At 37.6% G+C, this 26,571-nt stretch overlaps 1 protein-coding gene across 1 annotated transcript in view; it reads right to left on the bottom strand.

Annotated features, from left to right (window-relative positions):
• Positions 1 to 26,571, bottom strand: part of WDFY3 (WD repeat and FYVE domain containing 3) — a 208,769-nt gene that overhangs the window by 81,212 nt on the left and 100,986 nt on the right. The window contains exons 13-23 of the mRNA XM_012647224.1: positions 26,229 to 26,312; positions 20,433 to 20,610; positions 19,417 to 19,631; positions 16,225 to 16,337; positions 13,778 to 14,009; positions 12,145 to 12,245; positions 11,763 to 11,981; positions 7,519 to 7,700; positions 4,689 to 4,920; positions 3,181 to 3,341; positions 786 to 897 (exon numbers count right to left, since the gene is read on the bottom strand). Coding sequence (XP_012502678.1) covers positions 786 to 897; positions 3,181 to 3,341; positions 4,689 to 4,920; positions 7,519 to 7,700; positions 11,763 to 11,981; positions 12,145 to 12,245; positions 13,778 to 14,009; positions 16,225 to 16,337; positions 19,417 to 19,631; positions 20,433 to 20,610; positions 26,229 to 26,312 — 1,829 coding nt within the window. The remainder of the gene's footprint in view (positions 1 to 785; positions 898 to 3,180; positions 3,342 to 4,688; positions 4,921 to 7,518; positions 7,701 to 11,762; positions 11,982 to 12,144; positions 12,246 to 13,777; positions 14,010 to 16,224; positions 16,338 to 19,416; positions 19,632 to 20,432; positions 20,611 to 26,228; positions 26,313 to 26,571) is intronic.

Raw genomic sequence — 26,571 nt, forward strand, 5'->3', positions numbered from 1 at the left:
AAGTGCAGTGGCATCATCATACCTCAGATTCACAGTGTTTATACTCCAAAGCTTTTATTTTTAGCTCATTTCTATGAATGGAAGCTCTCATGAGCAAGACCACTGCCATACCGAACCACGAAACAATCAACAATAGTTCTGAATTTTTTTTTTTTTTTTTTTTGAGACAGAGTCTCACTCTTTTGCCCGGGCTAGAGTGAGTGCCGTGACGTCAGCCTAGCTCACAGCAACCTCACACTCCTGGGCTCAAGCGATCCTCCTGTCTCAGCCTCCCGAGTAGCTGGGACTACAGGCATGCGCCACCATGCCCGGCTAATTTTTTCTATATATTTTTAGTTGTCTGATTAATTTCTTTCTATTTTTAGTAGAGACGGGGTCTCGCTCTTGCTCAGGCTGGTTTCGAACTCCTGAGCTCAAACAATCCACCCGCCTCGGCCTCCCAGAGTGCTAGGATTACAGGCGTGAGCCACCACGCCCGGCCAATAGTTCTGAATTTTAACACCTGCCTTTAAATGTAGTTGGAAGTTTACCGAAAAATTACATAGAAGTGTGTAGTTAGTACTCATCAGTGCTGACAAAAGGAAAATGGTAGGGTTTTATGAAAGGTTATGTGTTTAAAGTTGAGTGGAATTTGAGATTGTGATATTAATCTCTAAATATTGCAAGAACACTACAGGTCAATGCTATAAAGTATGAACTTAAAAACTACCCCTCAAGTAGGCAGAGTGAGTGCAAACCTGCAGGCAAATAAAGAAGTCTGGAACAACAAAAATAATTTAACTCACCCAAGTATCCAATCAGAGCGGCCCCAACCGTCCGGGCAGGTCCGTTGAGATGTCCTGCTGAGTTGTGTATCAGCTTCACAGGAGTGGCGTTCTCGTGGGAGGAAATGCCTAACTGGAGAATAGGAAAGGAAAATAATGTAACTACAGAATAGTCTCAATGCTTTGAATGGAAAAGACACCAAACATGTAATTGGTAACATCTCTCTCTTCTCCTCCCTTATCAGAATGTTGAAAAAAGAGCAATCGTTTTTAAAAATGTACAAACACTTCCAAAGTGTGGAAACTCACAGAAAGTAAGTTAAACACAATCTACTGGGACACAGACGGCAAGGATATCTTGGGACACAGCTTCGGGGTCTTTGTGAATGAAATCCTACTGTGTTTTAAAGGCTGTCGTCATTCACTGCCGCACGGTATTCCTGATTCGCGAACGTTAGCTCTACTCCACATCTGAGTGAACTTGCCATAAAATTATTCAAGAATTCAATAGATGAAACACGCCTGTGTAAAGGAATGTTAAATTTTGTACATACACACAGGATCTATTTTCAAAGCAAATGTAACCCTAGTGCTTTAGTTCTATCATTCACGTAACATTTAATTTAGGCAGTTTATGTTCCTTAGAGTTCCTTAAGGAACGAACACACACACACACACACACACACACACACACACACACACACACACCTCTGCACAAAAGCTGTCAATACTTACTGCTCCTAGTCTCTTTTGATTTCCTTCCCCCTGGGCTTTGCCTCCGATAAGCAGCCAAAACGGCTTTTCAAGCTCAATGAATTTCTACGTCGCTAAACCCCATGGTCAGTCCTCACCCCTCATCTTACTCGATGGCTTAACACACTTGCCACAGTGATTCCACAACACCAGACCCTTCTGGTTTTTCCCCTTTCTCCCACACTGTTACTTCTCAGCCTTCTCTTCTGGTTTTTCTTTTTCTCCCCAACTCCACAACACTGACATGTACCAGGTTTCGGTACTTAACGCTTTCTTTCGCCATCTACATCTATGCTGTGGGGAAAACACAGTCTCATGGCTTTAAACACCACGTGTGAATATCCATGGAACTCACACTTCTCCCCTGAAGTCCAGGTTCATATTTCCAATGGTGTCGATATCTCTACTAAGATGTCCCATACAACACGTGTCAAACTTCCCTAAAACAGAATTCTCGACATTCCCCCCAAATCTATTAGTTTTGTAGTTTTCTCCAAATCAGAAAAGGCGACTCCATTTTCCTTATTGTTTAAGAATAAAACCTTGGACTTACCCTTGACTCTCTCATATTCCACACCCATCCACATTCCACCACCAAAAACCGTCAGCTCTACCTTCAAATACACCTCAAATCTGATCACGTGTTGCCACTACCACTATCATCTCAGTCGTGGCCACCAAAATCGCTCATAGGAATTATTCATTGCATTGGCCTCATAACTGGTCTCCCTGCTTCTGCCTCTGTTTCTCTACGATCTTTTCTCCACAGAAGTCGTCACAGTGATCCTGGTTAAAATGGAAGTTACAACACTTCCCACCATATCTGGAACTCTGTGATGCCTCCTGTCTCAGTAAAGGCCAGCGTCTTTACAGTTGCCTGCAAATCCTAAACAATCTGGCCTCGCCCATCGCCTCTCTGGGCTCCTCTCCTACTGCCCAGGCTCTCTCCTTTCGCTCCACCCGCAGGTGCCTCTGCGGTAGGCGTGTGTAGAGCTTTCTCAGGCATTTGCACTTATATTCCTGGAATACAAAATACCCTCAAACCCACGCGTACGTGCCCCTCTTCGTATTCCTGTGGCTTGATGCCTCATCTCTCTGAAGTCTTTGCCGAAAATTCACCCTCTCAGTGAGGCCTCCTCTGACCATCATATTTAAAACTTGAAGCTTCTCTCTTCTCCCCCTTCTCTGCTTTATTTTACTGCATAGCACTCATCACCTTCTAACGTACTTTATGATTAGGTTATTTGCTCAGTTATCATCATCTGTCTCTTCCACTAGAATGGAAGAAACAAAGGCAGGCATTCTTCTTATTCACAGTTATGCCTTGACCCAATTGGTGCCTGACACAAGAGCTCCTGAGTTATAGCCTTAAAAATAGGGATTTTTTTCTTTAGTTTTCTAAAGTTTAATTTAATTGCCAGTATTCAAGAATTAATATAAATCATGTGCTCATTAACAGAAAGATACTGTCACTTTTCCCAATGAAGCTGAATATCTAAATGTGTTTTGGCTTACATTAGAAGTCAAATAAACCAAACACGAACAATACACGAAAGGCACTGTTTTTAGCAACTACTCGTAACTGCACGGTATTTGTAGGAGGTTCTGAAGTACGTTCCCAGTAAGAATTGGTCAGAGTTTACTGGGAAATCATTCTGCTTACCTGCTTAGCAATGGCTTTGCTGTCCAACTTGTTATACACTTTCCGGATTCTTGCCACAGTTAGGGAAGACACAGACAGTGCATAGAGGCCAAAGGACACCTTTTCCTCAGGTACTAATGACACAGGGGATGGGATGACCCCTTCGGATTTTGCATCTTTACCTTCAAAACAAGAATAATTCTTTTTAAATCACTAGTAATTCTCCTTATCCTAACACAAGTTTTTTTTTTTATTCTTACTATCATTTTTTCAATGGGCGGACTTGAAAAATCTTTTAAAGTGGACTAAGGGAACTAAATTAAAAAACTATTTTACTTAATTTTTGGCTTTTCATTTGTTTAATTAGAAAATAGACAAAAAAATCTAGTCACAGAGCTTTAATTCCGAGTTTTACTCTTAAAATACACTTAACAAATAGCATAATGCAAAGGAATAGAAAACGTTTTAACTGTTATCTGCCCAATCATAAAACACCTTCTCCCAGATTCAAAGGAAAAAGGGATGCAAATGAATAGATGCCTCTGAGCTTTGCAGCATTGTGTCCCCTCCCCAAGAAGAGCGCTCCTATATGACGCCTGTATTATTCTAGACAACACAACAGAGTCATTAAGAGCACAAGTTTTGAAGTTAAATGACCTGAGCTTGAATATTCCTTTATCACTTAAAAGCTGGATGACTTATACATCTCTGTGCCTCAGTTTCCTCATCTGTGAAATGGGGATGATAATGACAGTACCTAATTTATAGTATTTTGAGAGGAATAAATACACGTGAAGGGCTCAGAACAACTATGTCTTTCTTGCATATTAACTTAGCACATAGTAAGTGCTTGGTAAGTATTAGCTCTTTATCAGATACTATCTTGATTTAATCAAGGATATGAGTAAAAAGATAAGCTACTAAGTCATAGGATTATTACCATTTACAATATACCTTTCCTAACCTGTCTGAGACTCTTGGCAGAATCAGAACAAAGGAATAAAAGATATCATTTAGAAGGGGTACTACAAAGGAACTGCCAGCTTAACCTTAGTACCTTTGATTCTAAATTTTTGGGGGGCGAAAAGGTAGCAAAAAGTGGACTGTAGGAGTAAAGAGATGAGGAGAAATGTTAAGTGGTCTAATCTAGAGAATATATGTGCATTTACTGAACCAATCCATTCTTCCTTTAGTAAGACTAGCTACGCTTTAACTTGCTTCATGTAGTAGGAAAAATTATAGAAAGAACAGGGTTTAGACTAGACTCTTAGAATGTATACGCGTACATCTTGGAGCCAGTAAGAGAAACTGAATAATTAGTGATCAGCATAAAGACAAAGAATCAGGAAAGTACAGTGTGATCAGGGGAGGAGAGTATTTTACAAGTGGTCAATGGGATCGAGCTGAAGAAAACTGGAGAAGACCCTTTTCCTAGATCAACGTGCGAACAACCTTACACACACACACGTCTATAATACTGCAGGAGTTAAGTGTCACAAAACTTCAAAAACTAAGAATAAGTTACTCACATGGCATACATACAGCCTGAAAACTTCCAACATAGTTTGGTCCAAGTTCATAAATGGTAGTAACATTTGAAGGAGGTAAAACTTCTTCTAGAAAATGAGTGGGTCCCAGGCGCCAAACTAGTGAAGCAATTTGGCGCTGGGCGGGTGGAGTGCCAATGTAGGCATAGACCGTGCTCACCATGGGGGGATTTGCAGAACTGGAACCCCCGGAAGTACTGTGAACATAATGAAGCTACAAGAAAGACAAAAGCAAATCTGTGAGATGTGAAAAATCACTTTCGCCAAAAAAATAACTACTTCAGCTGTGTATTTTCATTATCCCAAAGTTACGCAACTTTACAAATGAACGAAAACATCTGGGGTTATGGAACATCAGGGTAGGGCAAGATTCAGGGGTCTGTAACTATGCACCAAATCTGGCAGCTGAAAATTTGTTATCCAGCTCTCTAACACAGACTCTTTAATGCTAGAAATGCCGACAAATATAGGGATATTTTTGGTTGGCCTGCATATCAAATTAATGATGCTTCTCTGAAATTTTAGTGTTGATATAAAAAAAGGGAGATTTCCACTATGGAATTCAAGTAGTCTTAAAAATAGCTGTTACCTTCAATGTGAGTCTATTAACCAAAATTACTGATGAAAGTGTTTTCTAGGGGGAAAGTACTAGAAAAATATTAAGAAAAATGAATAGTCTATATGCACACCGCAATTTATACTCTTACATATTAATCTCAATGTAAAGTACTAACCACTATTGATTGACATTCCCAGATTTGAAATTACACTACTGTTTAATGAGCTGCCTAAATTATCATTCCATTCATTTATATAAATGTATAATTAGGTAGAGTATAAGAGATAAGGAAATTAAGTTGCTTTTTCTATCAGAAGCAGCTTTTATTACTTAGGCAGCTTTTGTCACTTAATGCTGTGGTCCCCAACTCCTGGGCCACAGACCTGTACTGGTTTGTGGCCTGTTAGGAACTAGGCCACACAGCAGGAGGTGAGTGGCTGGTGAGCAAGGGAAGCTTTGTCTGTATTTACAGCCACTCCCCATGGCTCGCATCACCGCGTAAACTCTGCCTGTCAGATCAGCAGCAGCATTAGAGTCTCACGGGAGCGTGATCCCTACTGTAAACTGCGCACGCGCGGGATCTAGGTTGCACGCTCCTCATGAGAATTTAACGCCTGATGGTGTGAAGTAGAGCTCAGGCGGTGGCTGAAGATAAAGACTATCATTAGCAGAGAGGTTTGACTGCACAATAAATGTAATGCGCTTGAATCATCCCAACACCATCCCCTATCTACCCCCCGCCCTGTGGAAAATTGTCTTCCATGAAACTGGTCCCTGATGCCAAAAAGGTTGGGGGCTGCTGACTTAATGGGATGAAGGACATTTCCACGATTATTTTGTTGTAACATCGTCTAGGCTTCAGATCCCATCTATTATTCTATATATTAAAGAACAATTCTTGGTGATGTTAATAGTAGGAATGTGAAGGCCAGCGCGTGAACTAAAGTTGATTTCATAGTACTGTGACTACTCACAGGGATGGTGATGCAAATATATTAATAAATTCCCTATCCCTAAATTCCAGAACCTGAGAATATTTTTATTTTCAATGACACACACACACACACACACAAAAGGAGCAACCTACTACAAAATCTACAAATGCAATCACACATACAAAAAGTTAATGACTATCCTCATGAGGTGCATTGTAGGGCTTATCATATTGAAACACAATGTCATCATAAAATATTGTTATCATTAAGGAAGGAAATGTGTTCAAAGAAGCTGCTGGTCTCAGTGATTTTAAACTTTAATTCACACAAAATGACAAACTTTGCCTTTGTTACTTCTTTTAAGTGATATCATTCTAAAATGGATACTATCTTTTACAATGTGAAGAATTTTAAGAGTTTGCTTGCTGAGTTCTGTAGAAAATAACTAGGAACATTCATTCTGATTTAGAAAATGTAACTTCATCTGTTTCTTTACTGGTTACTTCAACTCTCTTCTCTCTGGTCTGAATACCGTAGTAGAGCTATCTAGAGTAATGTTTATGTACTCATTCATTCAACAAACAGTAACCTGAATACCTAAGGGAATAATAAGCTGGGTGATCTGAAAACAAAGGAAAAAAAAAATTCTGGCTCTGAAGAAATACAGAGTCTTGTGCACTGAATTACAATAGTAAAAATGAAGTGACAGAATAGTGTGTTCACAGTTACTAGGAATTCTTCGACTGGTTTTTCCTCTTTTTAAATTTTTTTTTAAGAGACAGGGTCTTGCCCTGACGCCCAGGTTAGAGTGCAGTGGTGTGACCATAGCTCACTATGACCTTGAACTCCTGGGCTAAAGGATCTTCCAGCCTCAGCCTCCTGAGTAGCTTGGATTATGGGCACTCAGCTAATGTTTTTACAAAAATTTTTTGTAGAGACAAGGTTTTGCTACGTTGCCCAGCCTAGTCACAAACTCCCGGCCTCAAGGGATCCCCCACCTTGGCCTCCCAAAGCACCGGGATTACAGGCCGAGTCGCCATGCCCGGCCTCAGCTGGTTTCTCTATTACGAAAAGGCACTTAGCAACCTGGTTAAGCTCGGACACACTCAGTAACTTCTTTAGTACCCACAACCCCTCAGTTATTTTCCTCCCTAATAAAGCGGTAAGAATTAGCCACATGATTCTAACATATTCAAAGGGGTACTGAAGGTCAACTTAAAATTAGGATAGTAACCTTAAAAATAACCCTACAAAATACACACCACCCCCCCAAACTATCTCGTAAAGTGGGTAGATTTACAAGTGCGTGTGTGCTTACCTTTACAGTGTTAACAAGCTGTCCATCGATGTAGAGGGCTGCAGTGCTGTTTTTCAACATGCCTTTGCTCATCACCAGAACCAGATGATGCCACTGTCCCTCAACTATGAGCTCTCCACATCGAAAGCGAGCACAGCATGGGAGAATCTCATAAAATGAGGATTCTTCACTAAAATCATCAACTAAAATAAAGGGGGGGAGGGGAAGAAGATGTAAAAAAAAAAAAAAAAATCTTTTCCAATGTCATCCCTATTCTAACAATTATTCATGTCTAGATCAGCATGCTTTGACTTTATGTTAAAACAAATAAAATGATGATGCAAATGAAGATATACTATTCATTCGATAAACTTATCTGTAGTAAGAAGTAAAACCTAGGAGGTATTTTAACTTTCTTCTGCTCAAGAGACATATGTAGTTATAATCAAATAAAGTTACAATAGCGGATGAAGTAAAAAATAAATGAAATAAAACAGACAATAACATAATGTTATGATAAACACTAAAAAGAGACTAGTTGACACCAAAACCAAAAATAAACAAGTGGGACTATATCAAACTGAAAAGCTTTTGCACAGCAAAGGAAATAAGCAACAGGGTGAAGAGGCAACCTACGGAATGGGAGAAAATATCTTCAAACTATGTGTCTGATAAGGGGTTAATTTCAAAAATATATAAGGAATTACTACAACTCAATAGTAAAGAAACTAATATCCCAATTAAAAAATGGGCTAAAGACTTGAATAGACATTTCTCCAAAGAAGGTACACAAATGGTAGACAAGGATACGAAAAGATGCTCAAGATCCCTAATCACCAGGGAAAGGCAAACCAAACCACAATGAACCACCACCTTACACCTGTCAGAATGGTTATTACAAAAAACCAAAAATGGCTGTTGCTGAAGATGTGGAGAAACTGGAACCCTTATGCACTGTGGGCGGGAATGCAAAATGGTGCAGCTGCTATGGAGAACAGTATGGAGGTTCCTCAAAAAACTAGAAATAGAACTGAAATATGATCCAGCAATACCACTTCTGGATATTTATCCAAAAGAATTGAAATTGGGATGACTGGATAAAGAAAATGTGGTATATACATATAACAGAATACCATTCAGCCTTAAAAAGAAGCAAATTATGCAATATGTGACCACATAGATGAACCCTGAGGACACTATGCTAAGTGAAGTCAGCCAGTCATAGAGAAATACTGCATGATTCCACTTACATGAGGTATCTAAAATAGTTAAAGTCACAGAGACAAAGAATGAAATGGTAGTTGCCGAGGGCTCGGTGGAGGGAAAAATGGGGAGTTTGAGTCAAGTAAGTAAGCTGTAGAGATCTGCTTATTTATCACATCTATACAACATTGTATCTGTAGTCAACAGTAATGTATTATAGCTTTTTGTCATTTGTCTGATTACAGCGTAAGTTAGAAAAAGAACCAAGAAAATTTAAAGTTTATTCTTGCTAAGTGCTATGCTCAATGATACGAGGGGACAACTACCTGCTACTAGTTTGTGGCTGTACTGCCCAGAGCCTTCACCAACAACAGCTGGAAGTAAGAAGATAATGGCACAGAACAGGTATTCATGGATCCCAGTTTCCTGCTTCATCAGACAACTCTGTCCCACATATATAAGTATATTCTGATTTGCTAACATTCTACAATCGCTTCCTGACACCATTCTGGCTTCTTTCTGCTATCCAGTGTGTTACTAGACTGTACAAAGAAATAATGGATTCATATTAATTTAATTTTAATGTTAAGCTAATTAAAAATTTATTTTTTTTAAGTATTCAAAAGGGGGCAGGACGGCAGTAGAAAGCTAGATGTTAAAGACTCATTTTTTAAAAAACCAAGAAGAGCTGATCTGTAACCATATAACTTCAAGCAGACCCATTATTTTCCAGTCCAGGTACATGCAAGTAAATGTACTGAAAGTGAAGTTTAAATTACATGAAGAAGGAAATACAAATAAAATAGTAACTTTTATTTTTGCAATCTTAAAATGTATGCATATGCTGAAACACCAAAAATACATATATTTTAGAATGACAATACAGTTGTCATTAACTGTTGATGAGTTAAGACTATTACACAGGTAAAATCTTATCTATAAGATGACTTTATATAGGAACGGAATTGAATAAAGCAGGCAGAAAGCAGGGTCAAACAGCTTTGGAAGGTCTGGTGCTGTGGACAGAGGAATGGGAAAGTAAAGAGAAATGTAAGGGTGAAACAAAGAACTTTCTCCTCTCACTTCCTTGGTTAATAGACTACAAATCTTCTTGAGAACTGAAGAAGATACTACTTCTGAAAACTTTATGAGAGTTTCACTTTCTGACTTTGGTTTGAACGAGGACATGTCCAGTACTGAGTGGTGTGTCAGGATATCTTCGTGAGCTGACTGGTTTACAACAACTCTTAATTGCCCAGGCATCTTAATGGAGTGCAGCTGTCGGGAGGATGGATCCTGGCAGGACTAATGTATGTGTTACTATCATTTCTAAGCATATACGGACTACAGCAGTCTCACAAACTACATTTGGTAAAAATGATATACGGCTAGTATTTTCCTAGCTTAAAACGTATCTCTGGATCTACTCCTTAACTTTTGCATTAGATTCTAGACTCTCTCCAAATTCTCCATTTGTATTTACTTTTCTCATTGTTTCTTTCTCAGGTCATCCACTTCTTCTCATCCATGCATTTATATGTTTAAATAATAGCTGCATGCCTACTGCATTCCACGCACTGTTTTATGTGGTAGGGCTGGCTAGACTACAAAGATAATAATCTTGCTTGTGGGAAGCTTATAGTTCTAGTAGAATAGTCAGATAAACATAAGATAAAAAATTAAAATCTATGAGGTCCAGACAAGGGATAAAGAATACTGTGACAGTGGGCACAGGGAGGACGGGAAGATTTGAGAAGGATTAAGGAGGTATAATATAAGAAGACAGTGGAAAAGGTGGTATTTTCAATTTGACTGAAGATTTCTAACTGGGCTAAGTGGTAGTGCCATTCACCAAGACAGGAAAACAGAAGGAGCTGTAGCTTTCATAAAGAAGAAACATTAGAATCTGAGATATTGAGAGGAAGACTATTCATATGGAGAGATCTAATATGTAGTTGGAAATATGAAGACAAAGCTTGGGATATGAACAAATAAAAAAAATTTTGATTTTTTTTCCTGGGATAAAAAACCTAAAGCAACACAAAGCAATGATTTTTTTCCCCATGAAAAGCAGGTTGAGTACAAAGACCAAAAGTGAGACCCTGGAGAATACTAATTTTGAGGGGCAGATGGAAAAAGAAAGCTATTGCGAAAGTGAAGTTCGAGAAATAGCGAACAAACAAAAGAGTGGGTATCCCTGACTGTAAGACTGAAGTTTTAATTAGGAGGAAGAAGTCAACAGGACCAAATGCCATCAAGGGGCAAATCCAGTGTCATAACAAGAATTCTAACGTATTAATTATGTTGATGTCTAGCTCAGCGCTAGGCACGTGAAGAATACTAAGAAACCTCACAATCTAATTGAAAAGCTAAAATTCATATTCAGTTAATATTTACTGAGTACCAACCACATGCCAATCAATGTGATATTATCTTATTTACTTCAAAGAAAATTAGACGACGACTCAAAAAGAGTACATTACGTACAAATGCTTCCATTCAGAGCAAATATTGAGATTTATACTTTATGTTATTTACATCATTTAGAAAGATCTTCATGAACGTCTTCAGCTTGAGGATATATTATAGCAAGGTAAGGTTATGGCATGTTGGAGGGAATGAGGGAATGAGGATTATGAAATGGTATTTTTAAGTCTGGAAGGTGAAGTGACGAATAAAGTAACTGAAATGTTATTGTGTCTAGCACAGTGTGGCACATATGGCAGGCAGGTGCTCTATGAATATTAATTAGTTAAGCAGAATTCACAGCCAATGATAATCCTTACCAAAATACATCAAACAAGCAACCTGCTTTCCTAGCAAAAGCTGTGATTTCTTGGCAAGTAGAGATGAGTCCTTACTTGGCACTCTCTTCACTGTTTTTTAAGTCTCTTTGGAAGTGTCTTAAAATTCAGTGGTAAACATTCTAGATTTCATATAACCTGTTCTATGCTATCATAATTTAAATTGAAAAGGATCTATCGGATCGACCTTAAAAACAAATGTTAAAGTTTTCATACTTCTGTAATCAAGAACTAAAAACAGAAACAGCGAATACTGACCATAATTTTGGAGTAGTTCCTCTTTAGTGGAAATGATCAGAGATCGGTCCTTTGCTGACAGAACTACAGCCAGGCACACGTAATGCTGCTCAGAAGAGTTTGCTCGGCGCACGACCGTGAGAAGTCTGACGGGGTGGTTATTTGGAGGAGAACTAAAATGTTCAATACAAAACCAGCTGGAGTAGCTTAAGCCAGATGGAGGAGGGAAGAATCTTTCACCTAAAGTAAAAATGGAAAAACAACAATGAGAGAGTTTGTGCTGACATGTTTACATTTAAAAAAAAAAAAAAAAAAAGAGGCCAATAAAAGCATGTAAACTCTAAATAAAATATAATCTACTGGGAAAAAGAAATCTCCTAAGCAAAAGGAAAATAATATTTACCAGAACCAATGCCGCTGACCACAGCCCCATCAGTGAGACCTGTTGCGACGGCATTATTTGTAGGGGCATTATGAGGGGCCAAGCTGGGCAGAAACAGGCAGCTATTAAGAAAAGACAACACATATATCAGCAAATATTTCTTCTCTTAACACCATGCACTTACCACAGCGAATTAAACTGCCAGAATTTAATGGTAACTAGAAAAAAAAGATTCTGGAATAAATCTGGATGCCTAGCAAAGCTCTTAACTATGTAAAAGCACTGGAAGATACACTTTAAAAATCTCCAATAATATCATTTTAATTTCAATGTTTCAAAAATTACGGTATAGGCCGGGCCTGGTGGCTCACGCCTGTAATCCTAGCTCTCTGGGAGGCCGAGGCGGGTGGATTGTTTGAGCTCAGGAGTTCGAAACCAGCCTGAGCAAGAGCGAGACCCCCGTCTCTACTAAAAATAGAAAGAAATTAATTGGACAACTAAAAATACATAGAAAAAAAAAAATTAGCCGGGCATGGTGGCACATGCCTGTAGTCCCAGCTACTCGGGAGGCTGAGGCAGAAGGATTGCTTGAGTCCAGGAGTTTGAGGTTGCTGTGAGCTAGGCTGATGCCACGGCACTCTAGCCCAGGCAACACAGTGAGACTCTGTCTCAAAAAAAAAAAAAAAAAAAATTACGGTATAATTTGCTTATGGTAAATTGCACTATGTATAACCCTGATCGAGACATTAGAACGGTTTCATCACTGCAGGAAAATTCTCCTGTGCCCCTTACAGCCACCCTCTCCTGTGGCCGCTGCTCTCATTAGTTTTGACTATTCTCAAACATGTCTTCATCTACTGTTCGATAATGACTCTCCACAACATTCTTAAAATACAGTTCACAGGTCTAGATCGACATATAAGAATCCCACAAACGACTAGTATAGACAAAAGTTATTATCATTCTAATTGTGTCAATTTCGAGGCTGCTGGACTTCATAAACACTTCTAGATTCTTCACTGTTGCTTCTGCTACTGTAGCCTTTTCTTTCTGTCACTTGAAAGAATTTTCAAGTGATAATCACTAAATACTTATAATAAATAAGATACTTTGCTAGATAACTTGAGGGATAGATGATGATGCCCAGTCAAAAAGCTTTTAATCTAATTTTAACTTATATATTATCTATATATTTATATTTATGATATGAGGGGTTTACAAACTTTTTCTGGTAAGGGCCAAATCATAAATATTTCACGCTTTGCAGACTGGAAGTTTCTATCATGACTACTCAACTCCGCCACTGTAGCACAAAAGCAGCCACAGAAAATACATATATACATGAGCGTGGCTGTGTTCCAATAAAACTTTCTTTAAAAAAAAAAAACGTTTACAAAAACTTTACTAACAAAAGGCCATGGGCCTTAGGCGGCAAACCCCTCTATCATATCAAATTATTTAGTATAATAAATAATTTAGAATAATTAAATGTAGAAATCTTAAAATAGCATGCTCAAATAACTCATTTAAAAATATACAGTATAGTATGATATATTTTAATCAAGTAGATTTAAAAACCAAAGATCTATTTGGAAAGGCAAGTATGAGGCATAAAATAATACAATAAAGGCTTGGCTACCTTGCAAATTCTTACCCAAACCCTTCTAGGGACGTGTCAAATTCAACAAAAGCTGGAGTAACGGATGACCCATGAAGTCTGATGTCATGTGGGGTTGTCATGGAGACCAGACACTTCACCCTGGTCAGAGGTACAGTACTTCCTTCTGCGGATTTTACCAGGCTCTTGCTTATTCGGTAATGATTATCTTCATGTAAGCTAAAAACATTATCACTACCCAGACCTTCAAGAGAAGTGATCATGCTGCCTGTAAGTCAAAGAAAATCTCTTGTTAAAAATATCATGGAGAATTTAAAAGTAACTTTACAAGGCTGATTTATTTTGACATACTACTCTTCACTTTCAATATACAGTAATTTTCTTTTTAACTATCAAGATCATATAGTTTTAATGTACTTTGTTTATTTTAAAACTTAGATAGCATGTTTCCTTTTTTACTTCATACTAATACGCACATTGCAGAAATGTTGGAAACTACAGAATACAAATAAGAATAAAACTCACCAATAATCACGATCCAAGCCACTGTTACAATGTAATTTAATTATAAATCTCAGTTAATGGTTTAAAAACCAGGTTATACTTTGATTTCACAAAGCTATTTTGTATTATTTCTCTGAGAGGAAAGCAAAATATTCTAGAACCATTAAAACGAAAGGAAACAGGTCATCTTTGCTTCCCTCATTTTCTCCCCCATTTTTAATTCTTTCCTTATAACTAATATGTGATTACAAATGTACTTGAATTTAAAGACTCCTATATGAATACAAATGACAACAATTTCAAGAATAAAAAGACAAATTCTAAACAAATTATCCTATCTTCCCAGGAATATATTGCAAATGTAATAGAGAAAATACTTCCTCTCAAGATAAATTACCTGAGTGCATGTAAAATTATTTTCCTCTCAAATGTGCTGGACATTCAGGGAACCATAAAAAATATCTCAATATTCTCTTAGGAAAAGGAGCTATCTTTGTTTCTGCTCTTAGCAAAGGAAATCCCAACTCAATTCTAAGTAACTGTGTAAAGTACAAAAATAACAATATCAAAAATAATATACCCAGGAGATGTATATTAATTGATATGAAAAGGTCTAATACTTGCTGTTTCCCAATAAGACTGTGTTGGAACACAAAAGATCTTAAAGCTTCCATAACACAGTATTGATTAATCACTGCTAATAATTTGTATGAGGAAAAACTAAGACTGAAATAATGGTTGATGGTTGTTTAATCTCCCGGAATTCTCACCTGAAAAGTGAACAGGTTAATCTAGATGACCACTCCCTCCTTTCAACGTGGCCCTTCTACTTTATTCTTGCCCGCTTCACTAGTAATGGTCATCTTAATCCATCAAAACAAATACTTTATCACTTTGCCAACAATGACACGAAATGAGTAACAAAGTAAAAATCCAGCAAAAGCACAGAATTAACACTGGGAGGAAACCCAGAGCAACTGAGCTCCCTGCTGAGAACACTTCTTCCCCACAGCTCTTGAGTTGATGGAGTCTCTGCTTCTCCCGTGTCCATGATGGACGGTAGGCAGAGCCTGCGTTCTGCTAACTTCCCGTATCATTCTTCCATCAGCCTAACGCAAAAACTGCTCCTTGGAGGCTCCTCATCAGCAACTATCTGGTCCTCTAGGAAGCTACCGTCTACTGTTCTCCTAGCAGGACCTCTGCTGGTTTCAAGGACATTGGCATTTTATTCTCAGTCTTCTCTACACTAATTCTTGCCACTGTACTCGGGGATGTCAACGTCCACCTGACATCTCCCTTCTAGTTCTAAGATTACCTTTCCTTCCAGTTTCTCCTCTGCTTCACTCCAGAGCCACAATTTGGACACGGTCATTTTCCCTCTTGTTCCACTCCTTCGATTTTGACTGCATTAGCCCATCCTCTTTCCTTTGGTTCCTCATTCCTTTTCTCCCATTGCGTCTGCACTTTGGCCTGGCTGTTACTCTCCCGTCCACTGATCTACCCCTTTTCTCTCAGCCTATCACTAGCCACCTGGCCTCACGTCATTCCCTATCTGGCCTACGCTCCTTGGAGTGTAACTTCAACTACTTTTATCAGTATTTTTAGTTTCCTATTCTCCATGTCCTCCTGCAGCAGCTGTCCTGCAAACCCGCAGCCTGTTAATAATAATCTAATCAGCCACTCTTTAGTCCAGGCAGCCAGGGAAGTATGAATCCTCCGAGAAAGAGGCATCCCCGTTCCAAGCCAAGGGCTATTCTGCCCGTAATCCTCATCTCCGCTGCATCCTTACATCACCAACGATTCCCTTTCCACCCCACCACCCCCTCCTTAGTTAACCAACCCCATCTTGTGTTTCTCCACTTAAATAACAAACCCTTCTCTTTCTTTTTCTTCACAAACTTCTTGAAATAATATTCATCCCTCACATAATTTTCATTTATACAACACACCAAAAAAGGGAACCTCAAAAGTCAACTTACTTCTCATCTCTGGTTCATAACTCAGTGAACTTGGCTTGTGGACCCTATATTGTTTTAGCAGTTTTTTGTCCCAGGCACCACAATTTAAAGGACTTGCCAAACGCAAAAACTCCCTGATGAAGACACAAAGCAAGATTATTCCTTGATGAACAATATTACGTAATTCATAAACTGAACACTCAAAAAAAGAGAGTTAATGAATTGTAACGGACTAGTTAAAATACAAAAGAAATGCAAAGTTATAAAACAATATACAATGTTAATTTTATATTTAATCTCCATATAGCTATATAGCTACTACCTATTTTTCAATATTTATTATATATATTTCAGTATTTATTTTTTCAGAAATTAATAAGATGCACTCCCACTCGAATATGTCTAAACCACACTCATCACTTTATACCCAAACCTGGGGCTTTTCTTATCATTTGCATCTCACTGAAATGTGCTTTTATTCTTCTCCTTTCTTTGACTTTCCACATTCAGAAAAATCAGAAAATCCTGCTGATTCTACTCTGTAGAAATATTCCATCTTGCCATCTTCTTTCCATTCTTGCTGCTACCAACCAGACGACATTATGTTACTACTATTCCTACAACAGAGTCTTAATTACCTCCTGTGACTCCAATCTTGCCCCAACTCAATCCATTCTCCACTATAGTATCTGTCAAAATTAAAATCTATTCAATGTCACTCTATTGCTTAAGACTCTGCAATGGCTTTCCATTTCTCGTAGGTGAGTAGAGGGAAACCCAAATTCCCCAAAACGGCTGGCACACAGTATCATGCCTGAGAAGATTCTCACTTCACTCTCCAGCTTCGCTGCTCCCATTTTTCCCCAATCATAAATTCAAGGTGTACTTAATTTCTGGCTCCCTAAGAACACTGCACTCTTTCTCTACTCTGGACCATCATATTCATCTTTCTTGTTGCTGAGAATATACTTTCCTGCACTTTTAATCCAATTAACTCTCTTCCAAACTTTATCTCTTAATTGTCATTCTTTCCACAAAGCCCACTGTGAGCCTCCCTCTCCAAAAAGTCTGGGTAAGCTGCCCTGTCTGAACTCTGTGACACTTCTATCACCGAACTTGAGCAATATTTTAATTTTCTGCTTATCTGATTATTCCTTACTATACATTTTTTGAGAGAATGAATCTTCCATACCCTGCCATTTAATACATCATGTAAAAGAAAAAAAAAATTCTCTGACTTTTCAATTTCCTCTGGCACAAAAAAAAATGAGGTTGAAAAGTTAAGAAGTCCCCTTTGCCAGTTTTTCATGTAGAATGTTACATATAATTAGCTTATAATCTAAGGCTTGTAAGTAGCCAGGTACTGGTACCATCCATCACTTGACTTTTCTGTGAATTCATTGTAAAAAACGAAGCATAACCAAATGGTTATGGTTATGGTTACTATTAGGTATGAGAAAGTCTCTCTACTATTAAAACAGATTATCAAAAAGGACCAGGGGAAAATCACAATGCTATTTTCAAAGCTTTAGGACTATGAGTAAATCCCTAAGATGACGGATGAAGTGAGTAGGATTGTCTTATTCATCTTGGTATTACCGAGGCCTAGTACACTGCCTGATACAACATTGTTTAACAAACACTTACTGCCTAAGCTTTCCTTAATCCGTCATTAGTTTGGAGTCAGTTTAATTTCAACCATTTTTAAGAAAGCTCCCGAAAGTTTTATAAAACTTTAACAGCAGAAAAAAATATAGTACTAATAAAGAGATCTGCTTATATTCCCAAAGTGGTAAGATGTACATTTTTGTAAGGAGAAACAAGATGATGTATACATTAAATCTGTTTGGCTAGGTAATATCAAGGATAATATAGAAAAATTGTTTTAAAATAGCGACAGATTTCATTTCTAAAACATATAGTGCTGTTTCTCTTGCATTAAAAAAGATTATTTTATAAAAGTACATTTTATGTATATGTATTTCTTGAATGAGTCACAAACTGTGGTATATACATACTATGGAATTATTCAGTAACAAAAAGAAAAAATTATTGACACATATAACAACTTGTATGCATCTCAAGAGCATTATAGTAAGTGAAAAAAGACAATCCCAAAAGATCACATAATGTATGATTTCATTTACATGACATTCTGCAAATGACAAAATTATGGAGACAGAGAACACATCGGTGGTTTCCAAAGGTGAGGGAAGGTGGGGGTTAGGGAGACAGGCATGGCAATAAAGGGGCAGCACTAGAGAGATCTGTGACTGTATGGTGGGCACATGAACCTACACAGGTGATGCAATAACTGAGAATCATATGCAGGCATGAATACATCACCCCAATATCGATTTCTGGTTTTGATACTGCACTACAGTTACATAAGGTATGACCAACAGAGGAAACTGGGTGAAGGGGACAAGGAACCTCTCTGATCTATCTCTACAACTTATTGTGCATCTATAATTATTTCAAAGTAAAAAAGTTAAAGTATTTCTAAAAAAGTTCTTACATATGAAAAGTTCTTAAATATGAATATAAAGTAGATACAAGCCATTTACATATTAAACATGACCTTATTTATTTATCTTTCAAGATAGGGTCTCGCTTTGTCACCCAGGCTGGACGCCAGTGGCATGATCACAGCTCACTGCAGCCTCGAACTCCTAGCCTTAAGGGATCCTCCTGCCTCAGCCTCCCTAGTAGTTGGGACTATAGGTGTGCACCACTACGCCCAGCTAATTTTTCTTATTTTTTTGTAGGGTCATGGTCTTGCTATGTTGCCCAGGCTGGTCTTGAACTCCCGGCTCAAGTGATCTGCCTGCCCCAGTCTCCCCAAAGTGCTGGGATTACAGGCATGTACCACCATGCCTGGATTTTTTTTTCATAGAGACAGGGTCTCATTATGTTGCCCAGGCTGGTCTCGAACTCCTGGCCTCAAGTGATCTTGGCCTATTTTTAAAGGAAAGTGAGAGTTTGCTGAATTCAAGTGGAAGAAATAACCAATGGGCAGAAACACTAAATGACTGCTAATAACTACATTGATTTCTAAATGCTGTATTTTCAGTATTTTATCCATTTTTGTTATGTTTTACCCACAGATAACTGAATATATGCCCGTTAAAGCAAGAACTCTGGAATCATAAAAGAGTCTAGAAATTGACATTACTAAGTGTGCCTGTTGAGTATGAAAAAGAAGTTACTGACCTCAGCACCATGGGCTCCAGGGCCTGAGAGGCCAAACGTTCGAACATCCGCTGCAGAGGTGGGTGCAGGGAGTGGTCCTCATCCGCCAACGCGGCGCTGCACCTCTGCAACAGCCGTGCATGGAGACCAGCTTCACACATGACCTGCTGGTTTCTTTCTGTGTGCACCAGGGATTGTAAAATATTTGCCACGGCGAGTTGAAGGTCCAAAGCATGCTACAGTTAAAGAAATCCAGGAAACCAGGGCATTCTTAGTGAGACTGGTGACAATACTTTGCACATGAAGCACACATCTTGATATGAGGTCTCTATATGCTTCAAAACACATTCAGATAAATTAAGCAACTGGCTTAGAATGATATAGCAATTACAGAACAGGGTAGGTGAAAATTTCCTATTATAATTTTGTTAGAAGCATACCCAGCTGGACTCTATTTGCCTCCAAGTCTTTTCTATTACGTGATTATAGAACTAGAAGTAGTTCTACTTTTATAAAAATAGTGAGTATAAACTCTTTACATGGTAGGTAGATAACTAATGTAAGGAAGGCCTACTGTTTATATTTGTGATACTTTAGGGCTTAAAATCCATACAACGTTTTAACAAAGTAGTCACCCAAACCCCAATTTACCCAAACTCTTTAGTGCTACAAGTCAAAACAAATAAATAGCCTCAATATAGTATCTTCAGTCATTTTTCCTTCTGCATTATTCGTTAACTATGTCCACTGCTGAGCAGGATTTATAAGGACAAACAGAATTATTCTAGTAGCAGAGGTAACCATCTTGGTTGCATCTGTAAAAGATGAATCGTATTCTAAAACATACATATCTACCATGCGTCATGAAAGGTAAGACTCAAATAGAAAAATTCTTTTTTTCCTCTACCTACTTTAGTATGCGATAGGTAACAATTCCACATTACTTTCTTTCTTCCCTAGAGCGTCTGGCCCATGTAATCACATTCACATCCTCTCATTCATTAAACCTGGGGAAGAACCAACATAACCAAGCTTACTTCTGGCTGCGTCACCGACCCCACAGAGGCCAGGAGGTCCAGCATCGCGAGCATGGCACCAGGGTGGATGATGACTGCGTCGGAACTCGGGAGAGATGAAGTTGTCACGTGGACTTTGAGGTCAGCAACATTTTTGGCAGGGTAAACAGGGGGAGTGGAAACAGAATGATATGCATGCCTATATAAAAAGAAAGAAGGGTAAATTTGGTATTTAATTCCAATCATATTCTCTGTTCATTTTCTTCATCGTCTGTTACTTTTCTATCCACTGATAAGCAAAAAGCCTTGTAATTCAGGGACAGGTCACAAAATATTTTAAGGCTGGGATATAAAAAAGCAACACAGTATCAACTGGAGTCATATATAGACAATTTATCAATTACTCTTGGCCTTTATATGTCTTTACCATTTACTATTTGGACTGTTTCATTAAAAAATGACACGTGTACCAGAAGATAAGAATAGGTAAAATCACAGCGATTCAAAGTTCTAGGAAGATGAAATAATACATGATGAAAGATTGAGTTAAATTAAGTCCCTCAATGAGACTGTTTTCTTTTGAAATTATCTATGTGTTTTTAATCTTTCCTTAGCCTATGATCAAAGTAGCCTAACAAGAATTAACAAGATTAAAGTGGCCTCCTCTATAATTGGGCCAACCGAGTCAGGGTTGGCTCAGAGTCTTGGCTACCCAAGAATAAATATACTAAGCATCATGGAAGTTTTCCTTTAGTTTATGTGGAACTACGTTCACTGTTTGCATCTGTTCCCGCAACCGCTGTAAATATTCACAATTTTTAAAAACTTAGAAGACATATTTTATATAAGTTTCTATGAGTTAGAAAGCCCAGCCATGTCCTGAATGTAAACATTTCCTCTCATCAATGATCTCCAGTTTCTCTTTCATACTACTCATCTATAATTCATGAATTTTGCACAATTTGCATCTTGGCACTAAGAAACAGATGCTTGTGGTTTCAGCCTATAGGAGCTCTTTGTTCCGATGAGTTGGTCTCAGCATAATTTGCCTAATGCTGAGCTCTGTCACCGAGAGCAGTGCAGTTTCAGCTCTCTGGTACAAGAGCAGCTTGGGAAACAGATGCTTTATGTCAGTGATTTAGTAGCAAAGAATTGGCACTGCCGTGTTTTTTTAAAAAAAGTAACATTCTCTTTTTAACAGAGATTCTAGGAAAGTATTCAGCTTTACTTACAAAAAAACCACACGGACTCTCCTAGTTTATTTAAGTCAGCATATTCTCCACCCATTCATGTTTTCATTCCCTGTATTTGCTGTTCTTCGTTCAGAAAGATTTAATTTCTAAACTTACTAGAAAAAGATTTCTAAATGCTTATTACCAACAGGTATCCTCTTCCTATGTTGTTCGCTTTATTCTTTAAAATATTTTGAACCACCTAGAAAAAAGATTCATAATTCCTCTATAGTTTAACAGGAATTCTCACCATTGAATTAAAAAATTTCATTAAAAATGTTTTCATTGAACACATACACAGAGATTCTAATTGTATATTTTAGTTACGGGCCTTCCAAAATTATTTCTAAATTGACAGATTTAATCTAGATTTGGATTTAAATTATAGATAGACCCTGAAAGAAATCTTTATGTCTTTGGACACTGAGCTCTTTACTAATACAGGTTGAGCATCCCTAACCCAAACATCCCAAACCCTCCAAAACCTAAACCTTTTTGAGCACTGACTTGACATTGTAAGTGGAAAATTCCACCCCTCATGTGACAGGTTGCATTCAAAGTGCAATCAAAACTGTGTTTCATGCACTAAATTATTAACATTAAAAATATTGTATGAAACTATCTTCAGGCTATGTGTATAAGGTATATATGAAACATAAATAAATTTTATGTTTGGACTTGAGTCCCATCCCTAAGATATTTTAATATTTCATTATGCATATGTAAATACTGCAAAATTTGAAAAAATCCAAAATCCAAAATACTTCTGGTAGCAAACATTTCAGATAAGGGATACTCAACCTGTATATAACTACTATAGTAGTAAATGTTTTTTTTTTTTTTTTTACCTTATATAAGAAAACAATATTCTGATAATGAAATTACATTCACCGTTTTTAAAACAGAAAATACTACAAAGATTGCTGAAATCTAAAACATGACATTTATTAACTAAAATTAGGTGTAATATAACAGATGTTATACATTAATTCTTAGTAAGTCATCCAGGTATCACCACAGGTATTACCACTTTTTAAATTTAGGGATTACGGTAAGAGAATGGTTAATTCCCAAGCAAGACCTAACCATTTGTAAAGACAGGATAAGATGACATTTCAAAATTTAATTTTTATGTTGCAGTCACTTTCAAAAATTATAGAAATTGTTATTTTAAATATTTCATCCTAATTTCTCATTTATAATTAAGACTGATCTACCTCTTTTAGGCATATATAATTGAATATTTAAATTCTGAATATGCTTTGCTTTAATTATCATCAAGTATGCAGGGCACTGAGTAACAGATACCACGTTTGAATGATAACTAGCACTCGCCACCTCTTGTTCCGCTGTAGTTATATTCCGTTGAGTTTTGATTACTATTTTGCATTCACTTCCTCCAACTGTGATTGAACACAGTTCTGCTATAATTCTGTTCTATTATTCCTCTGAATAACAAATAATGAAAAAGATTACAAGTTTTAGTTTTCTAAATACAAGGTTAACTAGCTCTTTTCCCCCCAATTCTTAAAATAATTAGAGAAGAACCTCCAGGATTTTACATTTCAGGCGAGTATCACAAGCTCAAAATTTTCTTAGCATCTGAATGCTCCACAAGCCATAAAAACACAGTGCAATGTTGGTTTCTCCCTTTGCCAACAAAACCAACATGTTTTACCACAAGAAAAAGATGCCTATGAGCTGATGTAATCTGTTGAGAGGTTCTAGAATTAGTGTGAATTCAATTCTAATTTCAAAAGTTACTAGAATTGGATTTGTGAAGTAAAAACATTAGACTCTTGACTGGCTTATGCTTCTTACCACTCAGCAAAATGTGCGCAATCTGACTAGAATGGCAACCTGAAAATGTCAACACTGATTGTGGTATTAGCATGAACAGTATCAAGGGTTTTCTGTCCTTGGGGTTACATCAATGTAGAAGACTGATGGAGAACTCAGATGGATTAGGATTCACTCAACTAGGTTCATTTATTCAGTGACAGTTTTGCCTTATGTCAAAGACCTGGCAACTCTACACGCAGATGTACTAACCACGATGGCAAAATTTTTTTTTATTTAAAGCCATAAGTAACTCTTTAAGAAAAGGAAGAAAATGCTCTTTTCCCTTTGTCAAAGTACGATTTAAATAAATAGTAAATTCTGGCCGGGCGTGGTGGCTCACGCCTGTAATCCCAGCACTCTGGGAGGCCGAGGCAGGTGGATTGCTCAAGGTCAGGAGTCCGAGACCAGCCTGAGCAAGAGCGAGACCCCGTCTCTACTAAAAAATAGAAAGAAATGATCTGGACAATTAAAAAAATATATATATAGAATAAAAAATTAGCCGGGCATGGTGGCACATGCCTGGAGTCCCAGCTACTTCGGAGGCTGAGGCACTGGGATCGCTTAAGCCCAGGAGTTTGAGGTTGCTGTGAGCTAGGCTGACACCACAGCACTCTAACCCGGGCAACAGAGTGAGTCTCTGTTTCGAAAAAAAAAAAACCACACAAAAATAAATAAATAGTAAATTCTGATGGAATTTTTTTTTAATGTGTTCATTTCTATTTTGTAGTTTTGGGCTAATACTTAAAAAGTACTAAATTTTTTTTTTTTTTTTTTTTTGACAGAGTCTCACTCTTTTGCCTGGGCTAGAGTGAGTGCCGTGGCGTCAGCCTCGCTCACAGCAACCTCAAACTCCTGGGGTTAAGCGCTCCTGCCTCAGCCTCCAGAGTAGCTGGGACTACAGGCATGCGCCACCATGCCCGGCTAATTTTTTCTATATATTTTTAGTTGTCCTATTAATTTCTTTCTACTTTTAGTAGAGACGGGGTCTCACTCTTGCTCAGGCTGGTTTCGAACTCCTGACCTCAAACAATCCGCCCGCCTCGGCCTCCCAGAGAGCTAGGATTACAGGCGTGAGCCACCGCGCCCAGCCTCTAAATGTTTTTAAACAGTAATTTTCAGGACTTTGCCATGTATGATATAATCATTATACTTTAAAATTGTGATATTAAGTAATTGGAAACCAGTGATTTAAATTATTTCTCTAACATTCAGTAGTTCTTTGGGATCACGTACACAAATCTTCAAACACAAATACTTTACCTCATTCATTTTAGCAAAAGAAAAATACACTAAATCAAGTCAAATTTATCTAGTTTATGGTTTCCTGAATTAAGACACCTCTTTAAAAAGAAAAAAAAGTAGTTTTTAAGTACAAATATATTGAACAACCCTGAATTTATTTAAGACCAGTTTGAACTATGCCATGGTTTATTGTAAGAAATAGGCTGTTAAGTCCCTGTGTAAATTTAAGAGAAAAAGGAAAATATGTCTTTCTATATACCTAATATATATATATATATATATATATATTTTTTTTTAATATATATATATTTAAGAGACAGGATTTCACTCTGTCACCCAGGCTGCAATGCAGTGATGCAATCACAGTTCGCAGCAACCTCAAACCCCTAGGCTTAAGTGATTTTCCCACCTCAGCCTCCCAAGTAGCTGGAACTACAGGCATGTACACCACGCCTCGCTTTTTTTCATAGAGACAGGGTCTCATTATGTTGCCCAGGCTGGTCTCGAACTCCTGGCCTCAGGTGATCCTCCCAAAGTGCTGGGATTACAGATGTGAGGCCCCTGGTCTGGCCCTAATAAAAGTTACTAACACAATATGCTGAAACACAGAACCTGTAACAAATACTTTTCATGCACTAACTCCAACTATATTCAAGTCTCGAAATCTGAACAACAGTAATAAAACGACAATAAAGCAGAAGCTCAGGATTCATTTTCAAATATCCACAGTGGAAGAATATTTATATATAAGTTAAAGACTTATTCTTGGTTATGAGGAAAACAGGAGAAGAAAGGAAAGTATTTGGTGCCAACTGTAGACTATCATCATTTTATATGCAGGTTTTAAATGGAATCTTAAATGGATCTTAATTGTATTTTTTGTCAATCTATTGAAATTTTAAAAAATTCCTAAGTTTAATATACAAGATCAACTAGATCAAAGATTTACATAGAACCAATGAAACAACGAAGTGAAGCAGATTATTATTCACTTTTTCAAAGTTTAGCTTTGATAAATCTTCACAATAGCGTATTTCAACTGGTTGAACCTGTTTGAGAAAATACACATTTCCCCCAGTGCTATGAAGTTCATTTTGGAGTAAAAGTAAAAGCCAAAGACTGATCCTGACATTTAAAGTTTAAAAAAAAAAAAAAGTAGAAAAGGACTCTACTTAAAGAGATATTAAGTTCTCAGATTTCTAAGTTATTTTCAATAAAAGACATGCCTTCTCTACAACCAAAATGGGTAGTTTTGTCTAAATAATGGAGGTGGATGACAAAATTCTTCACGTCCTTCATAGCTTCATAGACCAACACATTTTACTTTTATAAATATATTCAAGAGAAATCGATAATTTTAAAACCCAAAAAAAGTCAAATAGAAAGCAAAAAAAAAAAAAAAAATTGAAGTTACAAAACACAATGACCACATTAACATATAAATAAGCACAGAGAAAAAAACCCGACACAAATAGATTGACTTCTCTTATAAGATCAGTACCTTTTCCTGGACAAAGCTGGTGTACCCCAAGGAGAGGGGAGAGAAGACTCACTTGTCAGGCAAGGAGGGATCTGTTCTGCACGACTACAGACAACAAAACAGACAGGGTGGTTTAGAGAGGTTAGAAGAAGAGAACACCAGGTTGGCCATAGGTTAGTTTCACAAGAAATGCCAGTAAAAGTTTAATAAGGAACATCCTCCATATTCAGCAGGAACAAGGAACGAGACTACAACACATGCACTGAATGAAACAGAAAAGCATGCTTAAGGCAGATGCTTATCCCATTAATGTTAACATTTAACACAGTTGTTAAACAGAGTTCTGTAAGCCCTGTTTTTGACA

The sequence above is a fragment of the Propithecus coquereli genome, unplaced genomic scaffold, assembly GCF_000956105.1.
Source record: "Propithecus coquereli isolate 6110/MARCELLA unplaced genomic scaffold, Pcoq_1.0 Scaffold26, whole genome shotgun sequence".
NCBI lineage: Eukaryota > Metazoa > Chordata > Mammalia > Primates > Indriidae > Propithecus > Propithecus coquereli.